The sequence below is a fragment of the Mirounga leonina genome, unplaced genomic scaffold, assembly GCF_011800145.1.
Source record: "Mirounga leonina isolate KUSES-001 unplaced genomic scaffold, KU_Mleo_1.0 Mir_197, whole genome shotgun sequence".
In the NCBI taxonomy this organism is placed as follows: Eukaryota; Metazoa; Chordata; class Mammalia; order Carnivora; family Phocidae; genus Mirounga; species Mirounga leonina.
The window spans coordinates 13,501,669-13,522,120 of NW_023270494.1; the positions used below are offsets into that span (position 1 = coordinate 13,501,669).

General features: G+C 45.9%; 1 protein-coding gene across 10 annotated transcripts in view; it reads left to right on the forward strand.

Annotated features, from left to right (window-relative positions):
* PITPNC1 (phosphatidylinositol transfer protein cytoplasmic 1) overlaps window positions 1-20,452 on the forward strand; it is a 256,426-nt gene that overhangs the window by 140,490 nt on the left and 95,484 nt on the right. For all 10 annotated transcript variants that reach the window (XM_035026226.1, XM_035026231.1, XM_035026222.1 and 7 more), the window contains 2 exons: window positions 5,477-5,565; window positions 6,513-6,520. In XM_035026226.1, coding sequence (XP_034882117.1) covers window positions 5,477-5,565; window positions 6,513-6,520 — 97 coding nt within the window. The remainder of the gene's footprint in view (window positions 1-5,476; window positions 5,566-6,512; window positions 6,521-20,452) is intronic.

Here is a 20,452-nt window from a genome sequence, read left to right on the forward strand (position 1 = left end):
GAACAGAATGTACGCCTCTTGGCTGGATCTTAAAGAGCCAGAGCATCCAGTCAGGCATGTGCCACCTTGGCCCCACCTCACTCCTGACCAACGCTGTTGACACATGTGGCCTACTCCCGTCCCTGGGTGCTTCTCCACATGCGAGCCGTGTTACCACCATGCTCTCCAAGCAGAGCCTTCCAAGAACTGACACAGAGGAGGCCCCCTTTTCCCGGAACCCCAACGCAAACTGCCCTTCTAAGTAGGGAGAGTGGGGGTGGGGGTCCAAGTTCAAGGAACTCCCTGTGGGCGAAGCCCCAGCAGCCGTGCTTCTCACAGGTGATGCCTCTCATCTGGAAATTCTGCTCCTCTCTTTGCTGCCATGTAAAGAATTACATTAAGAGCTGAACTAAAAGAGCAGCCAGAACAGCCATTAAGAAGAGTAAGTGAATAAATCACAGCAGCTGGAGAAGAAATGTAAAGACCTCACAGGTCACTGGGTAGATACAATTGATTATTATTAAATAATCATCAAATGCCAGGTGTGAAGTGAAAGGTCAGAATATCCCTCCTGGACCCGTGGAAAATGAGGTTGTAAGAGGTAGATTAGTCCTTTTTAAAAGTCACGTAAGTGGGCTGACGGTATTTGAGCCTAATCTCAGCACAGACGGCGGCAGGTTGCAGGGACCCCGTGGAGGAGAAGAGCCCGAGTGAAGGGAGCTCAGAGGGGCTGTCCTTCTGCTGGGGGAATGTTTTAAGTCCAAAAGGTGATTGATTATAGCGCTGCGTTATCCTGCATGAGTTGGTGGATAGAACAGCTAAAATCAAGATGCTAGTGAAGATCATCATAATTCTGATCCCTGTTGAGAAAATGAAATTAGACTCCATTTAGACCACATTTGGCCTAATGATATTCAGTACCTCCCGGTGCCAAAAGATATTCCCAAATGAGCATAAATTGCAAAGAGAGATTAGATACCAGGGCGAATCTGGTGATTAATCTGGATAGCAAAGTGCCAGAAGCTTCTAATGGAGGGACCGTTTAGGTTTCCGTTCCGGACGCTCTTTATGGAGTCAATAAACGCTCTTAACCTGAGACCAGTTCCGATTCTGCCTAACGGGGCCTCCTTATCCAGGTCGTTTGTAATTGAGGGAGGCCTCGGAGATACATGAGGAGGTTGCAGTGACTATATCCACTTACGTCCAGGGCCGGGTTTCCCAGTCTTGGCACTGTTAATATTTGGAACCAGATAATTCTTTGCCGTGGGGGGGCTTTCCTGAGCATTGTAGGATGTTGAACAGCACCTTGGCCTCTACCCACTAGATGCCAGCAGTGTCTGTGCCCCCCTTCCGCGACCTCCCAGTTGTGACAAACAAAAATGTTTCCAGACTTGGCCAAATGTCCCCCCCACACACACTGGGGGGGGGGGGGGCAGAATTCCCCCTCTGGCCTGTTGAGAACCGCTGCTCTAGGTTGACCACCATTCCAGTTTGCCCAGGACTGAGGAATTGTACCATGGAGGGACTTTGAGTGCTGCAAGCAGGACAGTCTCACGGAGGCTGGGACCAGGTGGTCCCCTGGCTGTGTCATCGACGTGTTCTATATCATACTAAAGTTTGAAAGGGAAAACCAATGGGGCACCTGGGTGGCTCAGTTGGTTGGGCGACTGCCTTCGGCTCAGGTCACGATCCTGGAGTCCCTGGATCGAGTCCCGCATCGGGCTCCCTGCTCGGCGGGGAGTCTGCTTCTCCCTCTGACCCTCCCCTCTCTTATGCTCTCTCTCTCTCATTCTCTCTCTCAAATAAATAAATAAAATCTTAAAAAAAAAAAAAAAAGACTTGGGCGCCTGGGTGGCTCAGTTGGTTAAGCCACTGCCTTCGGCTCAGGTCATGATCCTGGAGTCCCGGGATCAAGTCCCGCATCGGGCTCCCTGCTCGGCAGGGAGTCTGCTTCTCCCTCTGACCCTCCTCCCTCTCATGCTCTCTGTCTCTCATTGTCTCTCTCGCAAATAAATAAATAAAATCTTAAAAAAAAAAAAGAAAGGGAAAACCAAATGTTTTAGAACCTCTGTCTTGGGGGTATTGACAAAGGCGTTTGGGAAACAGTATCATTCCACATCAGCACGTTTTCCGATTCTGTAAAGGCTTCAGAGTTTTGACCACCTTTTTCCTCAGGGTCGCTAAAGCCCGAGTGGCAGTGATGGGGGCTGTTGGAAGGTCTGGTCCCGGCCAGTGGACCACGAGGACAAGATTGCAACCGTGCCACCATTCTGGAAGAGAGACTCTTGTCTGACAGCTGGGAGTGAGTTTGAGTGACAGACTTCTCCTTAGAATTGTAGGCTGTGTGACAGTATACATCATGGAAGTGACAGCAGTGGGGACTAATTTAATTCCATTTTCCTTTGCAGCCCTGATAAATCATTGCCACAGGGAAAAATAAATTTTACTTCCTCAGACAAAAACGATTTGAATAATGATGTGCTCTAGGCAGAGTGGGGGCGCTGAGAGAAGGTCTGTTAATGGGCTTAAATCGTGTCATGGAACTCGTTGCCGACGCCTCCTGCACCTGGCGCGGTGGCTGGCTTATACTGGGAGGGTCTCCTTCTCGGACTCCTCGGAAGGGTCCCGTAAGATGATATCAGCCATCTTGGCTGAATGTTGTGGGTTTTTTTAGGGCGTCTCTTTGGAAAAGGTGATTGATTACGGTGCTGCGTATCCTGCAGGACTTGGTGGATGAGACATGTAAGAATGGAGATTCTAGAGGCTGGGGTCCTGACTGCAGACAAATAGGAAAAAAAGTCTCAACGTGAATGGAAAATTGCCACTGTTTTTCATCCTCCTTCCAGAAAATGCTTGTTGCTTAGGAATGTGGTTTTGCTGGGAGGCTTTTTAAGTGATAAAGGGAGTGATTTATGGAGGAAGGGGGCTTGGGCCCCCAGAACGCTATGCATGAGGAGCCTAATGCATCTGGGGAGGGGTGCAGTGGAGGTAGAACCCCTCCCCCAACAGTGGGGACAGTGGGGAATGGGTCCTGATGCCTGTAGGGAGACATACACACTTTGTCTAAGCTAAAGAATGCCGAGCTTTCTTTGGGGGGAGATTCTACAGTTCTGGTTCAGTCCGCTAAGAGCACAAGGAAACCACTTGCCCTGTGAGTAGAAGCCACGTCTTCCTGCACCACCCACTGCCGGACATGGCCCTGGGCTGGGGGGCAAAAAGGAGGGAGCCCAGGGGAAGATGCGTTCCTGCCCGCTTCCCGCAGCAAGCCCAATGCGATTTTCCCACTCTAGACGTCCACCCTGGTTGCTGTCCAACTCCAGCGACCGAAAGAATAAATCAAAGGTAAAAGCTATAAAACCCCCCGCCAGGAAGCAGCCCCTTCCTTTCGAGCAGTGTGAACTTCAGGTAAATGAGCAGTTGCCGCCGAGATGATTTTCTAGGAGTGAGACGTTCTGCATTAGAGCCGTGAGAATTGTGCTGTGGGTTATAAAACGGCTCCCCGCTCGCGCCACCCAGCCCACCCAAGAGCCGGGGCCTCGTCTGACACTCACCCAGTGTCAGGGGACCTTCGAGTCCCCATTTGATTTAACCCTGATAAACGGCCCAGAGCTTTGGGTTAGGTCCGGCCAGCCATTGGAAGTACAGATTCGTCTTCTTAAAAGCAGGTCCTGGACACTGTCAGAAATCAGAGAAACAATTTGAGAAGACGTACAAGATGCACGGTATTTTTCTGGCTCTGGTTGTCATTTAAGCTCCCCGTCCAAGAGGGGTGGGGGATTTGGGGGTTCTAGTAGCTCGATGTCCCCGGTTCCTAGTTCTGTCGGCTTGGAACTCAGAAGTGCTCCGTGATGAGCTTCATCACCGACATGCTGCTTCACGAGCCGAGTCTGTGTCATCTGAGGGTCTGGAGTCCTGGCTAGGCCTTGGCTGTAGGCACCAGAAGAGGAAAGAACTACAGTAGTGGCCTCTGGAAAGATACAACCTGCCCCAGGCATAGCGCTGGCGGGGGGGGGGGGGGGGGGGGGGACATAAAATCATGCAGGCATATTTAAGGAATGTATGATCCTATATACTTAAATGTAATAGGGAATTCTCTGGGCCTGTACTATGCCGTAGAGTTGGCCCCTGAAGGGAAACAAAACAAAATTAAAAAAACTTCATTAGTCTTTGGTTTACAAAAGTTCTTGAGACCTGTGCCCCCCGGGTTTTCTTTGTTTTAAGAATTTGTTTTCTGCGACTGGCTGACTGGCTGCCCGGGTTCCTGCTCCTGTCTTATTCTCCAGTGGCTATCCCAGCAAATCCTCCCAAGTTGGGAGGCTTAAGACCACACAGATGTGTCCTCTCTCAGTCCTGGAGGCCAGACGTCTGAAATCAAGGTGTTGGCGCTTTTGGCTCCTTGCAGGGGCTTGGACCAGCTTCTCCCTCCCAGCGTCTGGGGTCTGCGGCATCCTTGGCTGCGACCTTGCAGTGTCTGCCTCTGTCTTAACGTGGCTTCCCCACTCTGTGTGTGCCTGTCTCCAGATCTGCCTCCTCTCTCTCTCTCAGGCGGACTCCAGTCCCTGGAGTGAGGACCTGCACCCTAAATCCAAGGGGATTCCACCTTGAGGTCCTTAATTACATCCTCACAAGTCCTGCTGTTCAAATAAGGGTAAATTCGCAGGTGCCGGGGGTTAGGACAGGGACAGATCTTTGGCAAGGGACACAAGTCAACGGACTGCAGTCATCGAGGGGCTATATTTTGTTATTCTTCACATCTCTACAATTGTGACTGTCTGCTGCTTTAGTTCATTTTTAAAACCTCACTCTTGGGGCGCCTGGGTGGCTCAGTTGTTAAGCGTCTGCCTTCCGCTTGGGCATGATCCCGGGGTCCTGGGATCGAGCCCCGCATCGGGCTCCCTGTTCAGTGGGAAGCCTGTTTCTCCCTCTCCCACTCTCCCTGCTTGTGTTCCTTCTCTCGCTTTGTCTCTTTCTGTCAAGTAAATAAATAAAATCTAAAAAAAATAAAATAAAACCTCACTCTTGCGGATTGTTAAGCTGACGCCTGGCTCTACCATTTGCCTCCGTCCCCTTCCATACTGGGGCTTAAACATTGCGTCCTATCACTTCTGCCGTGTGACTCCTAGGAGACCAAGGCCAGGCTGGCCAAACCCTCCCAACAGGGCACCTGCCAGGCGCTGAAATCTCATGTCCATGTAAATCAAATCAAAGAGGAGAGGCTAACAATACTATGAACTGCCACCCCCCCCCCACCACCACCAGGCTGTCGTCACCTGCCTTCCGACATTTCAAGAGCATATGAATAATGCACAGAGAATGGTGAACTCTGCCAAAGACCAGAGGGGTGGGGAGGGGATGACTTGTGGAGAGAAGGACTGCCTAGGAGAGCCTCTGCTTTCTCTAGCAGTTTATCCAGGAAGGTGTGGGCAGCATGTGAGGCTCTGGGCAGACTCTTTCTAATGGTCTTTTTTTTTTTTTTTTTTTTCCTCTTTCCTCTTAGCAAACTGCCTAGCTGGGCTAGAGCTGTTGTTCCCAAAATCTTTTATGTTACAGAAAAGGCTTGGAACTATTATCCCTACACAATTACAGGTAAGTCCTGTTTATAACCCGTATGTCACATGTAGCAATAGGACCTAGTGGTAGCCAGATTTCACTGATTTAGGGCTTATTATCCAAACAGGGACTTGGGAGAGCCCTGTAGTATCTGCCCGTCACCCTTTGCCTTTATCTTTTTAGGTCAGTGCTTTTTCTAGCAGGTAGGAATTAAGATAAACCATCCCGTCTTCTTTTTGAAAGTGATTGTAGTAAATACCTTATGGAGAAGGAAGGTGAAACTCTTTTTAGTGATATGTCAAACAAGTTGTTTATTTTGATTTATTTTACAGACCCTCCCCCAAAGAGCCCCACTCCCCACCCCCAAACCTTAACTTTAATTTATGTAAAAGGTTCTATTGGGTCTCTCTGCCCCGAACTGCTTCCTTTGCAGTGGGATAATATGATAATTTTAAGCTCACCTTCCCTCTCACATGTAATAAACTCTGTGCTGATACTGATCTAGAAATTGTGGCCCCCAAATCTGGAAGGTTTGGTTCTTGCCCTCAAACATGAAAACTTGAGATCCCACTTGAATGTCATCATAACAAGCTCTTCTTATTGGTTATAAAAGCTGCTTTTCCACTTAAAAGATTTCCTTTGTGGTTAATGAAATGCTCCACTGGAATTATTAGTCTTTAAATCTGCCTTTATAATGCCAACTCTTTGGTTTTTAATTAGCCACAAACCTGTAGGCTAATTGAATCTTGTCTACAGTCCTTATCTGCCCAACCACAAAAGTATCAGCTGAAAGAGTTTCAAGAGCAAATATGGAGATATTTATGAAAGTTCAATTTTTGGAATGTTTCTTTAACATATTTTTAATATAATTCACCAGTATTTGTTAGTTCTATGGTGTTATTTTGCATATAAGCATGGTCTAAAATCATCATTTTGTCTCTTTTTTTCTTTTCTCTCTTGTCCAAATGAACATCTGGGACCAGAATACACAGTAAGTTTCATTTAATCATTTTTAAATATTCAGCTTAAGATCAGTGGAGTAATTGGAACTTCCTGGGTACTTCTCATTTTATCAATGTAATAAAAAAAAATAGAGAAATAATTCAGAATCAGAAATATTTAAATGTAGGCTATTATGTAGTTATATATAATGCACTCACTGGCATGGTCTCATTTGTTCAAGAATATGAATGTTAATTTAAAATGCCTTGATAATCACTTTACGTAATTAACTTTGTCTTGTATTTTTAAATAGCTTGACTGCTCTACTTGTGATAGTTCACTGTAATAGAACAGTTTCTAGAAACATGGTTTTATTAAAGTGATGAGAGTAGCTACTGATGGAAGGCAGGACTTATACCTACAAGATGTGACCTGATCACTTATCAGAGGACCTTGTAACTAGAAAGACGTTCATTGAGATTTAAAAAAAAAAAAATTTTTTTTTTAAATTTAAGTAATCTCTACGCCCAATGTGGGGCTCAAATTCACAACCCCAGGATCAAGAGTTGCAGGGTCTATTGATGGAGCCAGCCAAACGCCCCTCATTGAGATTATTTTCCTCTGAGCTCTGGATTGGACAGTCTTGGTGACTTGATAAAAATCATTTAATTTCTTCCTATCCTAAGGCCTCTAGAGTCAATACTTAACACTAAAAAAAGGGACCCTAGAGTATCATTGCACTGTGGTATTTTCGTGTGGATCATTTTCCTCAACGGCCAACAGGTCAAGTTGTCATAACAAGACAATGGTTAACTGAGTTGTAACAGGAGTTGAGTGTTTGGTCTTAATCAAAACAGCCAAAGGAAAGAGAGGTGGTTAGAGAGAAATGGAAGAAAGTGATTCTCGTTGTGTCGTTGGCATGTCTGGTACCCTGCACATAGTGGGTGCTCAAGAAAGAGTTCTTGAATGGCAGAAGGAATGCCTGAGGCCAAGACAGATCATCTCAACGGACAAGAGTAGAAGGGTCACTGGCTTTGGAGTCAGATAGGCCTGAGTGTCCTCTGGCTTTGGCTCTGCCACTTTCTGCCCAAAGTTCTTAAGCAATTGACCCCCCAGTTGCCAGTTCTTGAACTCATGCTAGTCCATGACCATGTTCTCACCCGTCCTTTGCAAAATGAAGAAAATAGGAATAGTGTTCCAAGTTGTGCATAAAATTAAATTTATTTCACTTAAAGTTTCCTTTCAGGGGAATAAATTACATCCCTCATTCATAGGTATTAAAATGTCTTTTCTTTTATGAAATGAGAGGAATATGTATAGCATTTCCTCCCTAATGTCCATAACTTTGGGGGAAAAAAAGAGCAATTCTATGGCAAAATACAAATTTTGCATTTTAGAAGTAAAAGCAGCTTGAGTTCTCTGAACCAGTTTCTTCATCGGTAAAGTTGGAATAAACCCTCTTTCATAGAGCCAGTAGTAGAAGGATTCAGTGATCTAAAAGAGACTTTTTCTGGAGGCACCTGGCTGGTTCAGTCAGTTAAGCCTCCCAACTCTTGATCTCAGGGTTGTGCGTTCAAGCTCTACATTGGGCTGCACACTGGGCGTGGAGCCTACTCAAAAAAAAAAGGACTTTTTCTGTAAAGGGTCATATAGTAAATATTTTCTGCTTTGTGGGCCAGCTTCCATCACTGTGAAAGCAGCCATAGGCAATATGTAAAGATACTGGCCTGGTGGCATTTCTCCAGGCGGCAGGCCAAATGTGGCCCCAGGCTCTAGTTTGCTAACCCCCCATGTACACAACTGCAAGCGTGTTGCCTCTACATGGCAGGCAACTATCCCCAGTTCCGTGGCTTCTAGCAATTGCACAGTCTCTACGAGGAACATGTTGGTATCTTTTGAATCCTGCTTCTATTAACAGTTGTGCAAATTACCTCCCTTTAAGCCTCTACTTCATCATTCTGTAAGTGGGGAAATGTAGTAACTATTTCATAAGGGTGATGTGAAGATTATATTAAGTAATCCTCATGAAATTTTAGCCTAGCCCTTGGTGCATGGTAAATGCTCAATAAATGTTCATTGCTATTATTTATTGTGCAATGCTAGAAGCTGCCATCATTACAATGGGAGTGCTGTGAGCAAATAAATGGGAATATATCTTGGTGTCCTTCAGTGCAGACTGGGCACCAGTTATTAGTCTGGATGGCACTAATTGTCTAGGATGTGATTTGATTTGAATGATATCTGATGTTGTCCCCAGTTCCTACTTCTCCAAAAGCTTGTACATGGAGTTTTCATTTGAAACGTAATCAGTAGTTACAGGGACAAGAGAATTCATGTCCCTGCAACTATGCAAAGGTAGTTATTTGCCTGATGAGCCTCAGAATGAGGTCACCTTGACTTGACCCAAAACTGGTGGCACTTACTTCCCATAAGCCAGTGATGTGTCGTACCATGGAATGTGGGGGTGATTAACAGAGAAATGAAGTCTGAAAAATGTTTGACATTGTGTTCATTTTTTAAGAATATGTATTATAGTACTGAAGTTCCAAAAACAGAGTGCAACAGAATGAAAACCATAGCTCCCGACAAAGCCATCCGCACTGGGATGCACCAAGGCAGCCCTCCTGTGGAAGGCTTTCTGACCTGCCTCTTACCTTGAACTTGGTCTCCTGTGCTGATCTCTGTGCAGGCGATGGAGGATTTCTCAGGGGTCGTGGCCTTTCCTTCTGTCTAGCCTCCGCCCCACAGGACTCCTAGAGTTCTAATCACACAGCTCGGACTTTCAAAGGGCCATGTGATTTTATTTCTGTTTGAGGAAACGTTGGGACAGAACGTAAAGAAGTTAGCTATGGTTGTATTGTCTCATACTCGCCCCCTTCTGTTTGACTCCAAGTATTCCTTGATCTCTTCTAGGTCCTTATTTTTCTTGTTTTTGTTTTTTGTCAGTTCCTCCCTAATGCAATCCTTGGGTCATGTTTTAGGGCTGCCAAAACAAAGTACCACAAAATAACACAAGCTTATTGTCTCACGGTTCTGGAAGCCTGGGAGTCTGAATCTGTCATTGACAGGGCTGGGCTCCCTCTGGAGCCTGTAGGGGCAGAATGCTTTGCCTCTTCCAGGCTTCTGGTAGCCCCAGGTGATTGTTGGCTGGGGACTGCATCACTATAATTTCTGTCTGTCTTCACATGGCGTCCTCCTTGCTATCTCTTCTCTTCTTACAGGGACACCAGTCCTATGGGATTAAGGACCCACCCAATTCCAATATGACCTCATCTTAATTTAAATAATTCCATCTGTAACAACCTTAATTCCGAATCAGATCACATTCTGAGGAACTGGGGTTAGGACTTCAACATATATCTGGACATTGCCGGGCATGGTGGGGGAAGAGCACACACCTAATTCAACCCATAACACCATCTTTCAGTTTTAGGTTAACAGCCATTTATTAAGCACCGACAAGGTAACGCATCATGGGAGTAGGTTGCCTTGAGTAATAACCCCTGCCTTTTGCGGAGTCACAATCTTTTTTTTTTTTTTTTAAAGATTTTATTTATTTATCTGAGAGAGAGAGAATGAGAGAGAGAGAACACATGAGAGGGGATAGGGTCAGAGGACCAAGCAGACTCCCTGCCAAGCAGGGAGCCTGATGCGGGACTCGATCCCGGGACTCCAGGATCATGACCTGAGCCGAAGGCAGTCGCTTAACCAACTGAGCCACCCAGGCACCCGGGGAGTCACAATCTTGTGGGAAATAGCTAAACATTCCAGTGGCAGTGACCAGCAAGGCATAGGGTTTTCTGGAGGCAAGATGGGACAAGCCATCATTCAGCCCAGAGGGCAGGCTTGAACCAGACCTGCCCACGGAGCTGGATGAGCTCGGAGTGGGGCTGACAGCAGAAATTCATACCAGCAGGCAGAATGAATGGCCCTGGGCACTCCAGCCAGACAAGTAATTGCAATGTGACAAGAAGGGCCCTGGTCTCTGGACTGGGGCCCTGAGCTTCAGGGACAGGGCTGTAATCCTCAGGGAGGTGTCCAGGTAAGAACGGGACACAGCCGTCTTTCACATGTGACTTGATCATAGATTCAGGAGTGATGAAGTTGCCAGCCTTAGCAAGTCAAAATACCGAATGTCCTGTTAAACTTGAATTTTCAGATTGATAGTAAATAGTTTTTAGTATCTCCCAAATATTGCATGGAATATACTTCTCCTGAAAGATTACTCATCTTCTAGGTTTTTGTTTTTGTTTTTGTTTCCTGGCAACCCTAGGGGAGGAGGGGTAGCAAGGGGGCAGAACTGGTCTGAGAGACTCAAGTTCAACTATCTGGGTATAAGAACAGGGGTATAAGAACTGGGCCAAAGGGGAAGGAAGAGAGGGAGTTGTATAACCCAGGAACTTGTCCTGACGTGAACCATGTCAACACTGAGGTGAATCAAATGACCTGTCAGAACAACATAAGTACTTCCGGCCTCAGATTTGGCTCAGAAAGTGAAGTGGATTAATGAAGAGGGTGGAGTTGGGGAAGATTCGGTGCGAGCAGATGAATTCGTAACTGTCAGTATTTCCAGGAAAATCTGTGCTAAGTGCTATGGTTGAAGCCCAGAGCGTTGTAGAAAGGAGAGAGAAATTCTCCCTGGAGCAAATAGGGAAGATTTCCTGGAGAAGGTGGGATCTGAGCGGGACCTTAGGGATAGTAGAACCTAGAGACACCTGCTCTGTCTTAGTTTGGGCTGTATAATAAAACACCATGCACAGGGTTGGCTTAAACAACAGACATTTACTTCTCACAGCTCTGGAGGCAGGGAAGTCCAAGGTCAAGGATATCCTCTGATTCAGTTCCTGGAGAAAGCCCTCCTCCTGCTGTGTCCTCACAGAACTAGGAGAAACAGAAAGCAAACCATTTGATTTCTTCTCATGAGGGCATTCACCCCATCCTGAGGGCCCCACCCTCATGCCCGCATCTAAACCGAATTACCTCCCCAAGGCCCCACCTCCCATTACCATCACATTGCGCGGTCGGGGCTTCAGTGTCTCAATATGGGGCAGGGGACACAGTCCAGTCCAGAGCGTGCTCTCCCCAGGCCCAGTGGGTCAGTGCTGTTGCTGGATCCTGGACACTGAGGGGCCAGGTCCTGGTGGCTTTGAATGTCAAGCAAGGTCTGTATTTCATTCTCCACAGGGAAGCAACATTTTCCCCGGCTAGTTCACTTTGATTTCCCATCCTAAACATAGCACAGTTTTTCTTTCCGCCTTCCCAGTGCCTGGGAGTCTGGGTTGGTCCCTCGGGCTGCAGGTGCACTGCGTCAGGCCTGCAGTGGTCACTCTGAAGCCAGCCCCTCACCCTTGCCTTGGACTCGGCCGAGTTCTCACGCTCTCTGCCCATGACAGCTTGGGCGGAAGAGCCCACCCTTCTCTCTGACTACAGGGTCTGCTCCCTGGATTTATGACAGATGCTTTCAATTGTCTTCATCTTTTTTTTTTTTCCTGTTTGAGATGCTTTTCCGTTGGCTTCTCTGTCCCCCAATGCTTTAATCCTAAATACCTCTTCTTGATGTCATTTCAAGCCCATATTTCCTGTCTGTGCCCAAAGTTTTGCCCAAAGCAAAACTTCTCCAGGGCCCGACTCTCCACTGGGGTCACCACACCCTGGCCTCCCTACCCTCCAGGGAGGCAGAGGGGCTCTGAGGACTCTAGACAGCTGTCTCTTCTCATAGGATTAGCCCAGAGCAGTGTTCATCTATTCCTAGGATCCCCTAGGTCTTGTATCTGACTGTCCAACCTTTACTGAGACCTCATGCTGCCCTCATTTGTGATAAAACCCAGACAAGAGAACTTTCTATTTAGGGTCATCTAGGGCTTCAACATGATCACAGTTATCAAAACGTAAAAGCTTTTTCATCACCGTGTATGACTGTGTGGTGAGAATTATGTGGAGATGCCATTTGCCCAGGAAGTGGAAAAAATATCTTTTGCTTGGCTATAGGAAAAAAAAAAAATCTTAATTACACAGTTAACAAAGAATCACACGATGACAGTTTTCCAGAGGACAGACTATCTAGCTAGTTCTTCAAAACCTGCCGGTTCTTCTGTAGTTTGTAAAGTCACAAAGGAAGGTGCCCAAAGAGACTGGCTGCCTTCCAAAGTCACTAATTTTGTTTCTCTAGAGCTAAAAAAAGGCAACGCCGGACTATGAACATAGCTCAGCAGCATCAGCTCAGCCTTGGGAGTGATAAAGGGGAAAAAAGAATTTTCTTATTTGTAAGAATTTGAAAATGTAAGCTATAGTAAGCTGACAGCAGTGACCTACATACACAGTTGCTATATATATACTTGGGGACCATGACCATCCCAGTCCACCAAAATATCTTTTCTTTCTTTCTTTTTTTTTTTTTTTAAAGATTTTATTTAAGTAATCTCTACATCCAACGTGGGGCTCGAACTCCCAACCCTGAGATCCAGAGTCACATGCTCTCCCAACTGAGCCAGCCAGGCACCCCTCCACCAAAATATCTTTTCATAAAAATCCACAGAAGGAACAGTGACACATGGGAGGCCCGTTTGTGTTAGTGAGAATGACTGCAGTTACCCAAGGAGCGGAGGTAGTCGTGGGCTATCCGCTGTTCCCCAATATTGTAATTATTTTTTTGAAAGAGGTAGAGAAGGTAAATTTAACAGAGCAGGGAGAAGGAGAGGACTCTTGCCTGAGTACCTCGAATGGTGCTGAGGCACAATGAGAGACGGAGTTGTTTGGGGTTGGTTCAGCCCAGCCAGGGAAAAGAATCAAGCATGCTCACGGTTGAGAATGTCTCATCAGCTACTCAGGGTGAACTCAGGTCATCTTTCCAGGAGTGCCAACAGGGAGATTGAGGTATATTTCTGAAAGCAGCTGATGGTTCTGGATAGGAATGTCAATTGAAATCTGGGCCTCGTCAGGTCCCCGATAATTGAAAGAGCTGATGGGTGCTGTGTGCGCAGACCGATGACCTCCTCGCCTGTCGAGCCTTCTTGAGCTCCCCTCCCCCACCTTCCACTGAGTCCGAGCCAAGGGTGGTAGAAACCACTGAATTACGTAACAAGGAAAAAGGTGCAAGTACAGAGAAAATACACTCATACCAGAACTCTAGGATTGGCCTTGTTTGGATGGAAATGAGAAGACAAGCTGGCCATCTCAACTATTACATAAGCTAAGAGAATAATGGTACCTAAGTATTCCTTCTTTGGAGTTGTGGAGACCGGGGTAGGGATGGGAGTAAGTTAGGAAATAACTTCTATCTCCACATCACAATTAACCCTGAATATCCAGGGCAGAACATCATTGTGGTGGGCGGTAGGTGGTGGGCAGGGCAGTGTCCCTTTAGAAAAGAGGCCATGTGAACTGGGACCTGGTAGGAACCAGGTCAAAGAAACAGTCTTCCAGTTGGGGGGCACTGAGGAGCAAAGCAGCAATTAGGCCAGAAGAGGACCCCTCAGAGAAAGATGGTTGAAGTCGGTGGAGACAGAGGTCATGGCATGAGGCTGGTGTCATAAATAGTCAGAATGGCCGAGTTCAGAAATCTCCAGGGGTCAAGAGAATTTAGATGGAGACAATCTAAAACCATTTATACCTACCATTAAATGGTGCACCCCGACAGTTAAGCCTGGGAGCACTGGATTATGCAGAGCTACACAGACTTTTGTTATTGCAGGACTTCTCAGAGCCTTTACGATTCTGCCATACGTTGTGAATCTTCAAAAAGGGAGCTGCAGTACTTCCCACACTTACTTGTCCTTGGGACCTTGGATTTTGCAAGGACAGCCTTCTGAAACTTAGGGGAATGCCAGAAGCTTCTGTCCGGGTTAGAGCCATTATGCACCCACCAAATAGGTCAGTGGGTCAATTCTATTTCAGGAAATGTTATGTGCTGTAAAATTTCAGTGGGTTAATACATTGCATAATGATTACTGTTACTCAAATTCCAGTGGTTTGAAGGGCTCCCAACAGTAATAACCTGTAAATGTTAACCTGTGAGACCACATAGCAAAGGCAGGAGTCTCCCGAGATGACAGTGAGGTCACGCATCAGATTTGCTTCCATTTCGGAAATAAACTGGTCGTATGGCGGGGGGGGGCCCAGTTGCAAAGCAGCTTATTCACGGATGTGCCGTGGCCCTTGTGCAGGACTAGAGCTAGTCTCCCCATCCCAGCAACCCAATCTGTAGGTGCCTGTGAAGCGAGAGGCCTGGAAGGAGCAGGGTTCTCCGTCTGGTGTATCCCCTTTCCATTTCCTCTAGCTCTTCCCAAGCTGTTCTTTGTACTTCAAAGAGAATTAATTCAGCCATCTTGGGGGGAGAGGGCAGGAGATAGAATGGGCTTCACTACCATAACATTAGCATTCGGAAGTTGTCTGCATTATTTACTTATTTATTTATTTTAAAGATTTTATTTTATTTATTTATTTTTTATTTTTTAAAGATTTTATTTATTCATCTGACAGAGATAGACACAGCGAGAGAGGAAACACAAGCAGGGGGAGTGGGAGAGGGAGAAGCAGGCTTCCCGCGGAGCAAGGAGCCCGATGCGGGGCTCGATCCCAGGACCCTGAGATCATGACCTGAGCCGAAGGCAGACGCTTAACGACTGAGCCACCCAGGCGCCCCTCTTTTAAAGATTTTAAAGGCAGACACTTAACGACTGAGCCACCCAGGCGCCCCTTAAAATATATTTTTAGGTAAGGAATTTGCCCAGTTTGGTTCAGAGGGGTGGTGCTTACAGTTTTTAACTGAGAAGGCTTGTAATCTGAAAGTTTCCTACCCGGCTGTATGCCAACCTATATATTTGGAGAATCCTTCTGATGCATACCCCTCTCTGTTATTTATGTGTAATTCTTCTTCATTTGATGCATTCTGCCTGTCTCTTTAAATCCCTGTCCTGCCTTTATCGTGTGCAGCTCTCCGTATTCACAGGCCTCCTCTGCTTATTTCTCCTTGACAGGTCCAGCTTTAGATTGCAGGAGCCCGAATTTAGTTTCCCTGCTCGATGTTCAGAGAGGCACCAGCAACAAATCTTGCCCCATTGAGAAAACATATTTTCATTCATGTCTTCGCCGCCTCTCCTTCCTGGCCTTGCTTCTTCTATGAGGTGCTGTTACTCAGCTTGTCAGAGGACGGAAGAGGCTCCAGCGATGAATGAACTAATGAATGAACAGAGCCTCAGTGCAGGGCGCAGGCTGCCGGGAACCGGGAGAGGCTGATGTGCATTTCCGTGGTGTGGGCTGGAATGCAAACAGATGTCTTCCTGCTGTGTCTCCAGGCTCCGCCTCCTCATGCTCCCTTCCTCTCCTCCTCCCCCACTCCTCTTTCAGGGCACACTGCTCTTCTTGGCCACCTTTTTCTTCCTATGCAGCGTATATTAGGGAAATCACTCTGATTCATCCTCATCTCTATTATTACATGCAATCCCTTTCTCCTCTTTGTTTTAAAATATTTCTCCTCCTCCTTCTTTAAATCTCCACCTGGGTTCCTCTTTTCACTTTTCTGGAACTATCTTTGCAGTTTTTTTCCCCAATTACCCTATTGCCATTGCCACCCACTCTATGTATAAAGTCATACACAGCCCTTGGAACCCAAGAACCCAATGGAACCCAAATAGCTCCCCTCAGTTCCTGTGCATCTTTCCCTGCATCATGACTAAGATTCTGAGTAGATGGGAGGGATAGCTGCACATACACCTTCTTGAAATTGGTGTGGGGGGAGTGCCTGGGTTGGGGGTGCCTCAGTTGGTTAAGTGTCTCCCTTTGGCTCAGGTCATGATCCCTCGGCCCCCCGGATCGAGCCACCGTTGGGCTCTGTGCTCAGTGGGGAGTCTGCTTCTCCCTCTGCCCCTCCCCCCTGCTCGTTCACACTCTCTCTCTCTCCCAAATAAATTTCTTGCAGATTGGAAGGATAAAATGTCCTGATGAAGAATAGAAGAAGTTGGAAGGTACTTTAAGATCTAGGTGTCTCTCAACTGCCTCTACATACAGATTGACACCCTCCCCCCATAGTCTACTATTTTACAAATAGCACAGGCTATAAGCCCCAGAGTCCGAAAAGATAGTAAATCCTAAATCCTAGACTTAACCACGCTAGCCCTGTGGAATATTCTGGATGTAAGTCTCCTGCTGGTGAACGTTGGAAACGTTTGCAAGTTCATTTTTTTTTTCAAGATTTTTTTTATTTATTTGACAGAGAGAGAGGGAGACAGCAAGAGAGGGAACACAAGCAGGGAGAGTAGGAGAGGGAGAAGCAGAATCCCCGCTGAGCAGGGAGCCCGATGTGGGGCTTGATCCCAGAACCCTGGGATCATGTCCTGAGCCGAAGGCAGATGCTTAACCGACTGAGCCACCCAGGCGCCCCTGCAAGTTCATTTTTATTAACGATCCCAGCTCAAGCTGAAATACCCTGTATGGCCTTGGAGTACATTTAATATGATGATATAGAATATAGTACCAGAGAATCAATGTCTTCAGGGGAATTCCTAAAGAGAGAAGGTCAAGTCTGTATCGAGTTTAATGTTCATTGATAGCGGAGGACACGCGTGCATGGAGACAGAACAAGATGGCCAGAAAGGAATGCATTGAGTTCCAGATAAAAGCTAAAAGGAAATGATCTTTTGAAAGCCTATAAACACTTCGTGTACCCCAAGCCAGCTTCTCAACTCTTCCATTTAACATTTTTGTTTCCAAGCCTCCTTGGAACGTTTTGTCCTCAGACATGGAAGGATTCTGGCTGCTAACCAGGAATAAAACGTTAAGTTATTGAGGTCAGTCGTTGATTTTTCAAACTTTGCTCATCTCAATCCAGGAGGTTCCATGGATATGCCTCAACAGCCATCATGTCCCTGTATAATGCACTATTTGTAGAAAGAACTCTGGTGCCATTTAAAAAGCAGTTTGAACTACAGAACCATATCACCTCTCTGATTCTTCCTCATCCTGGAACTCTGTGAACAAGTGTGATCGATGAGACAGGAACCACTTGAAAAAGCAATTTCCCAAACTTCCCACACTTGCACCTCCTCCATCTTCTCAACCATTCTCCTTATAATATGCTCCCCTTTAAGTTAAGTGAACTCAAATTAAGAGAATTTTCAGAATACCTTGTGACTTCCATTACATCCCATACAGTTCCTTGGGGGCCTCACTGATGTGTTTATTTACTTTTTTATTGGATTTGAATTTTTTTTCTACTTACGGAAAAAGTAGGTGTTTATTATAAAATACAGGCATTATAAAAATGTATATCATGGAAAATGAAAAGACCTCATGATTTCTACTGCTCTCCTCCATGAGAATATTTTGGTGTCCATCTCTCCATGTTTTCTGTGCATATACTAATGTGCTTTTTTTAACATGCTTTTCTTTCCTTTTTATAAACTGGATCATCCGGTTTTACACTTTACCTTTTTTTTAAGATTTTATTATTTTTTAAGATTTATTTTATTTATTTGGAGAGAGAGACCACAAGCTGGGGTAGGGGGAGGGAGACTGAGAGGGAGGGAGAATCATTAGCAGATTCCCCTCAGAGCGAGGAGCCTGATGTGGGACTCGATCTACCGACCTTGAGACCATGACCTGAGCCAAAACCAAGAGTCCTGACGCTCCACTGACTGAGCCACCCAGGCGCTCCTTTAAGATTTTATTTTTAAGTAATCTCTACACCCCACGTGGGCCTCGAACTCACAGTCCAGAGATCAAGAGTCAGATGCTCCACCGACTGAGCCAGCCAGGCGCCCCATACTTTGCCTTTTAACGGCTTTAGAGTTCTCCACAATGTACTTAATCAACCCTCTACTGGTGGACTTTGGGTTGCTTCTGCGTCTTTTATAAGACCAATGATGTAGTAATGAACATTTTTTCATTCCTAGTATTTTTTACACCTGAGAATTTATGCCCTTCCTTGAGTCCTGAGCAGGGTTTTGAATGTACTTTACAGCAGGAATTAACTCAAGCCATCATATTTAAAATCACTTTTTTTAATGTTTTATTTATTTATTCATGAGAGTCAGAGAGAGAGAGAGAGAGAGGCAGAGGCAGAGGGAGAAGCAGGCTCCCCACCGAGCCGGGAGCCCGATGCGGGACTCGATCCCAGGACCCCAGGATCATGACCTGAGCTGAAGGCAGACGCTTAACCATCTGAGCCACCCAGGAGCCCTAAAATCAATTTTTGAAAATGATTGTATCTGAAGGGTACTAGGATATTCTGGCATTTAAAGGAATACCGCTGTGCATTTCTTAAATGAATAATTATTTCCCCAGTGTGTCTTTCGAGTAAACTTTTTTTTTTCTTCTCTGGGCTCGCTTGAGGTAGGGCACCTCTGTCATTTGGCAAATGTACGCAGCCATATTTGCTCTGCTCTCGGTGGCCACAGGACACACTGAGAAGCAAGTCTGTGCTTCTGCCACCATCACCCCGACTGAGCCCTCCACTCCTAACGCTCGAGAGGCAGCAGGATGTAGGGTCATGGGCATGAACTTCCAAACCAGACAGCTTGAGCCGAATCTCAGCTCCATCATGTACATGTGATGTGATTTGGGCCGATGACTTAAGCTTCTCATGCCTTTGTTTCTTATCTGTAAAATGAGGGTAATAATAGTACATCCCTCCTAGAGTTGTATGAGGGTTAAGAGTTAAGAAAGAATTATTACAGGGGCGCCTGGGTGGCTCAGTCATTAAGCGTCTGCCTTCGGCTCAGGCCGTGGTCCCGGGGTCCTGGGATTGAGCCCCGCGTCGGGCTCCCTGCTCGGAAAAAAGTTTACTCGAAAGACACACTGGGGAAATAATTATTCATTTAAGAAATGCACAGTAGTATTCCTTTAAATGCCAGAATATCCGAGTACCCTTCAGATACAATCATTTTCAAAAATTGATTTTAGGGCGCCTGGGTGGCTCAGATGGTTAAGCGTCTGCCTTTGGCTCAGGTCATGATCCCGGGGTCCTGGGATCGAGCCCCGCATCGGGCTCCCTGCTCGGCGGGAAGCCTGCTTCTCCCTCTCCCACTCCCCCTGCTTGTGTTCCCTCTCTCGCTGTGTCTCTCTGTCAAATAAATAAAATCTTAAAAAAAAAAAATGATAAAGAAGAAAAGAAACACCTGGGCAATAATAAATGTTGGCAAGCATGTGGAAAACCTAGAACCCTCACAGCCTGCTGGTGGGAATGTAAAATGGTGCCGTCATTTAGGAAAACCACCTGGCTATTCCTCAAAAGCTTAAACATAAAGTTACCATATGACCCAGCAGTCTTACTCCAGGGATATACCCAAGAGAAATGAAAATGTATGTCTGCACAAAAACTTGGCAAGAATGTCCATGGCACCATTATTAATAATAGCCCAACAGTAGAAACAAATGTCCATCAGCTGATGAATGGATAAAGTAAATATGATATATCCGTACAATGGAGTACTTCTCTGCCGTAAAAAGGATGCTAATTCAGAGAATCCAGACACAAAATACCACATATGATATGATTTCATTTATATGAAATGTCCAGAAGAGACAAATCAGAGAGTTAGAAAGTGAGATTAGTGGTTGCTTAGGATGTGCGGTAATGGGGAGGTGGGAATGGGGAGTGACTGCTCATGGGTATGGGGCATTTTCTTAGGGTAAAGAAAATATTCTAAAATTAGATTGAGTTAATGGTTGCACAGCTCTGAATATACTAAGAACCACTGACCTGTAGACTTGAAATGGTAAATAATATGGGATGTGAATAAAGCTATTTAAAAAAGAAAAGAACAGGGGCTCTTGCACTCTCTCTCAAATAAATAAAATCTTAAAAAAAAAAGGAAAAGAAAAAAGAACAGAACAATCAAGTCCTGGCTTCAGGCATGGGCCCTGGGGGCTCCACCGACTTTCTGAGAGCAAGTCATCATTCCAGGGGCTTGGAGTCCATTTTTAACAAGCCCACCAGATGAAGCATCATTAAGAAAGTTTAAGAAATCTACTGTGAGAGAGAATG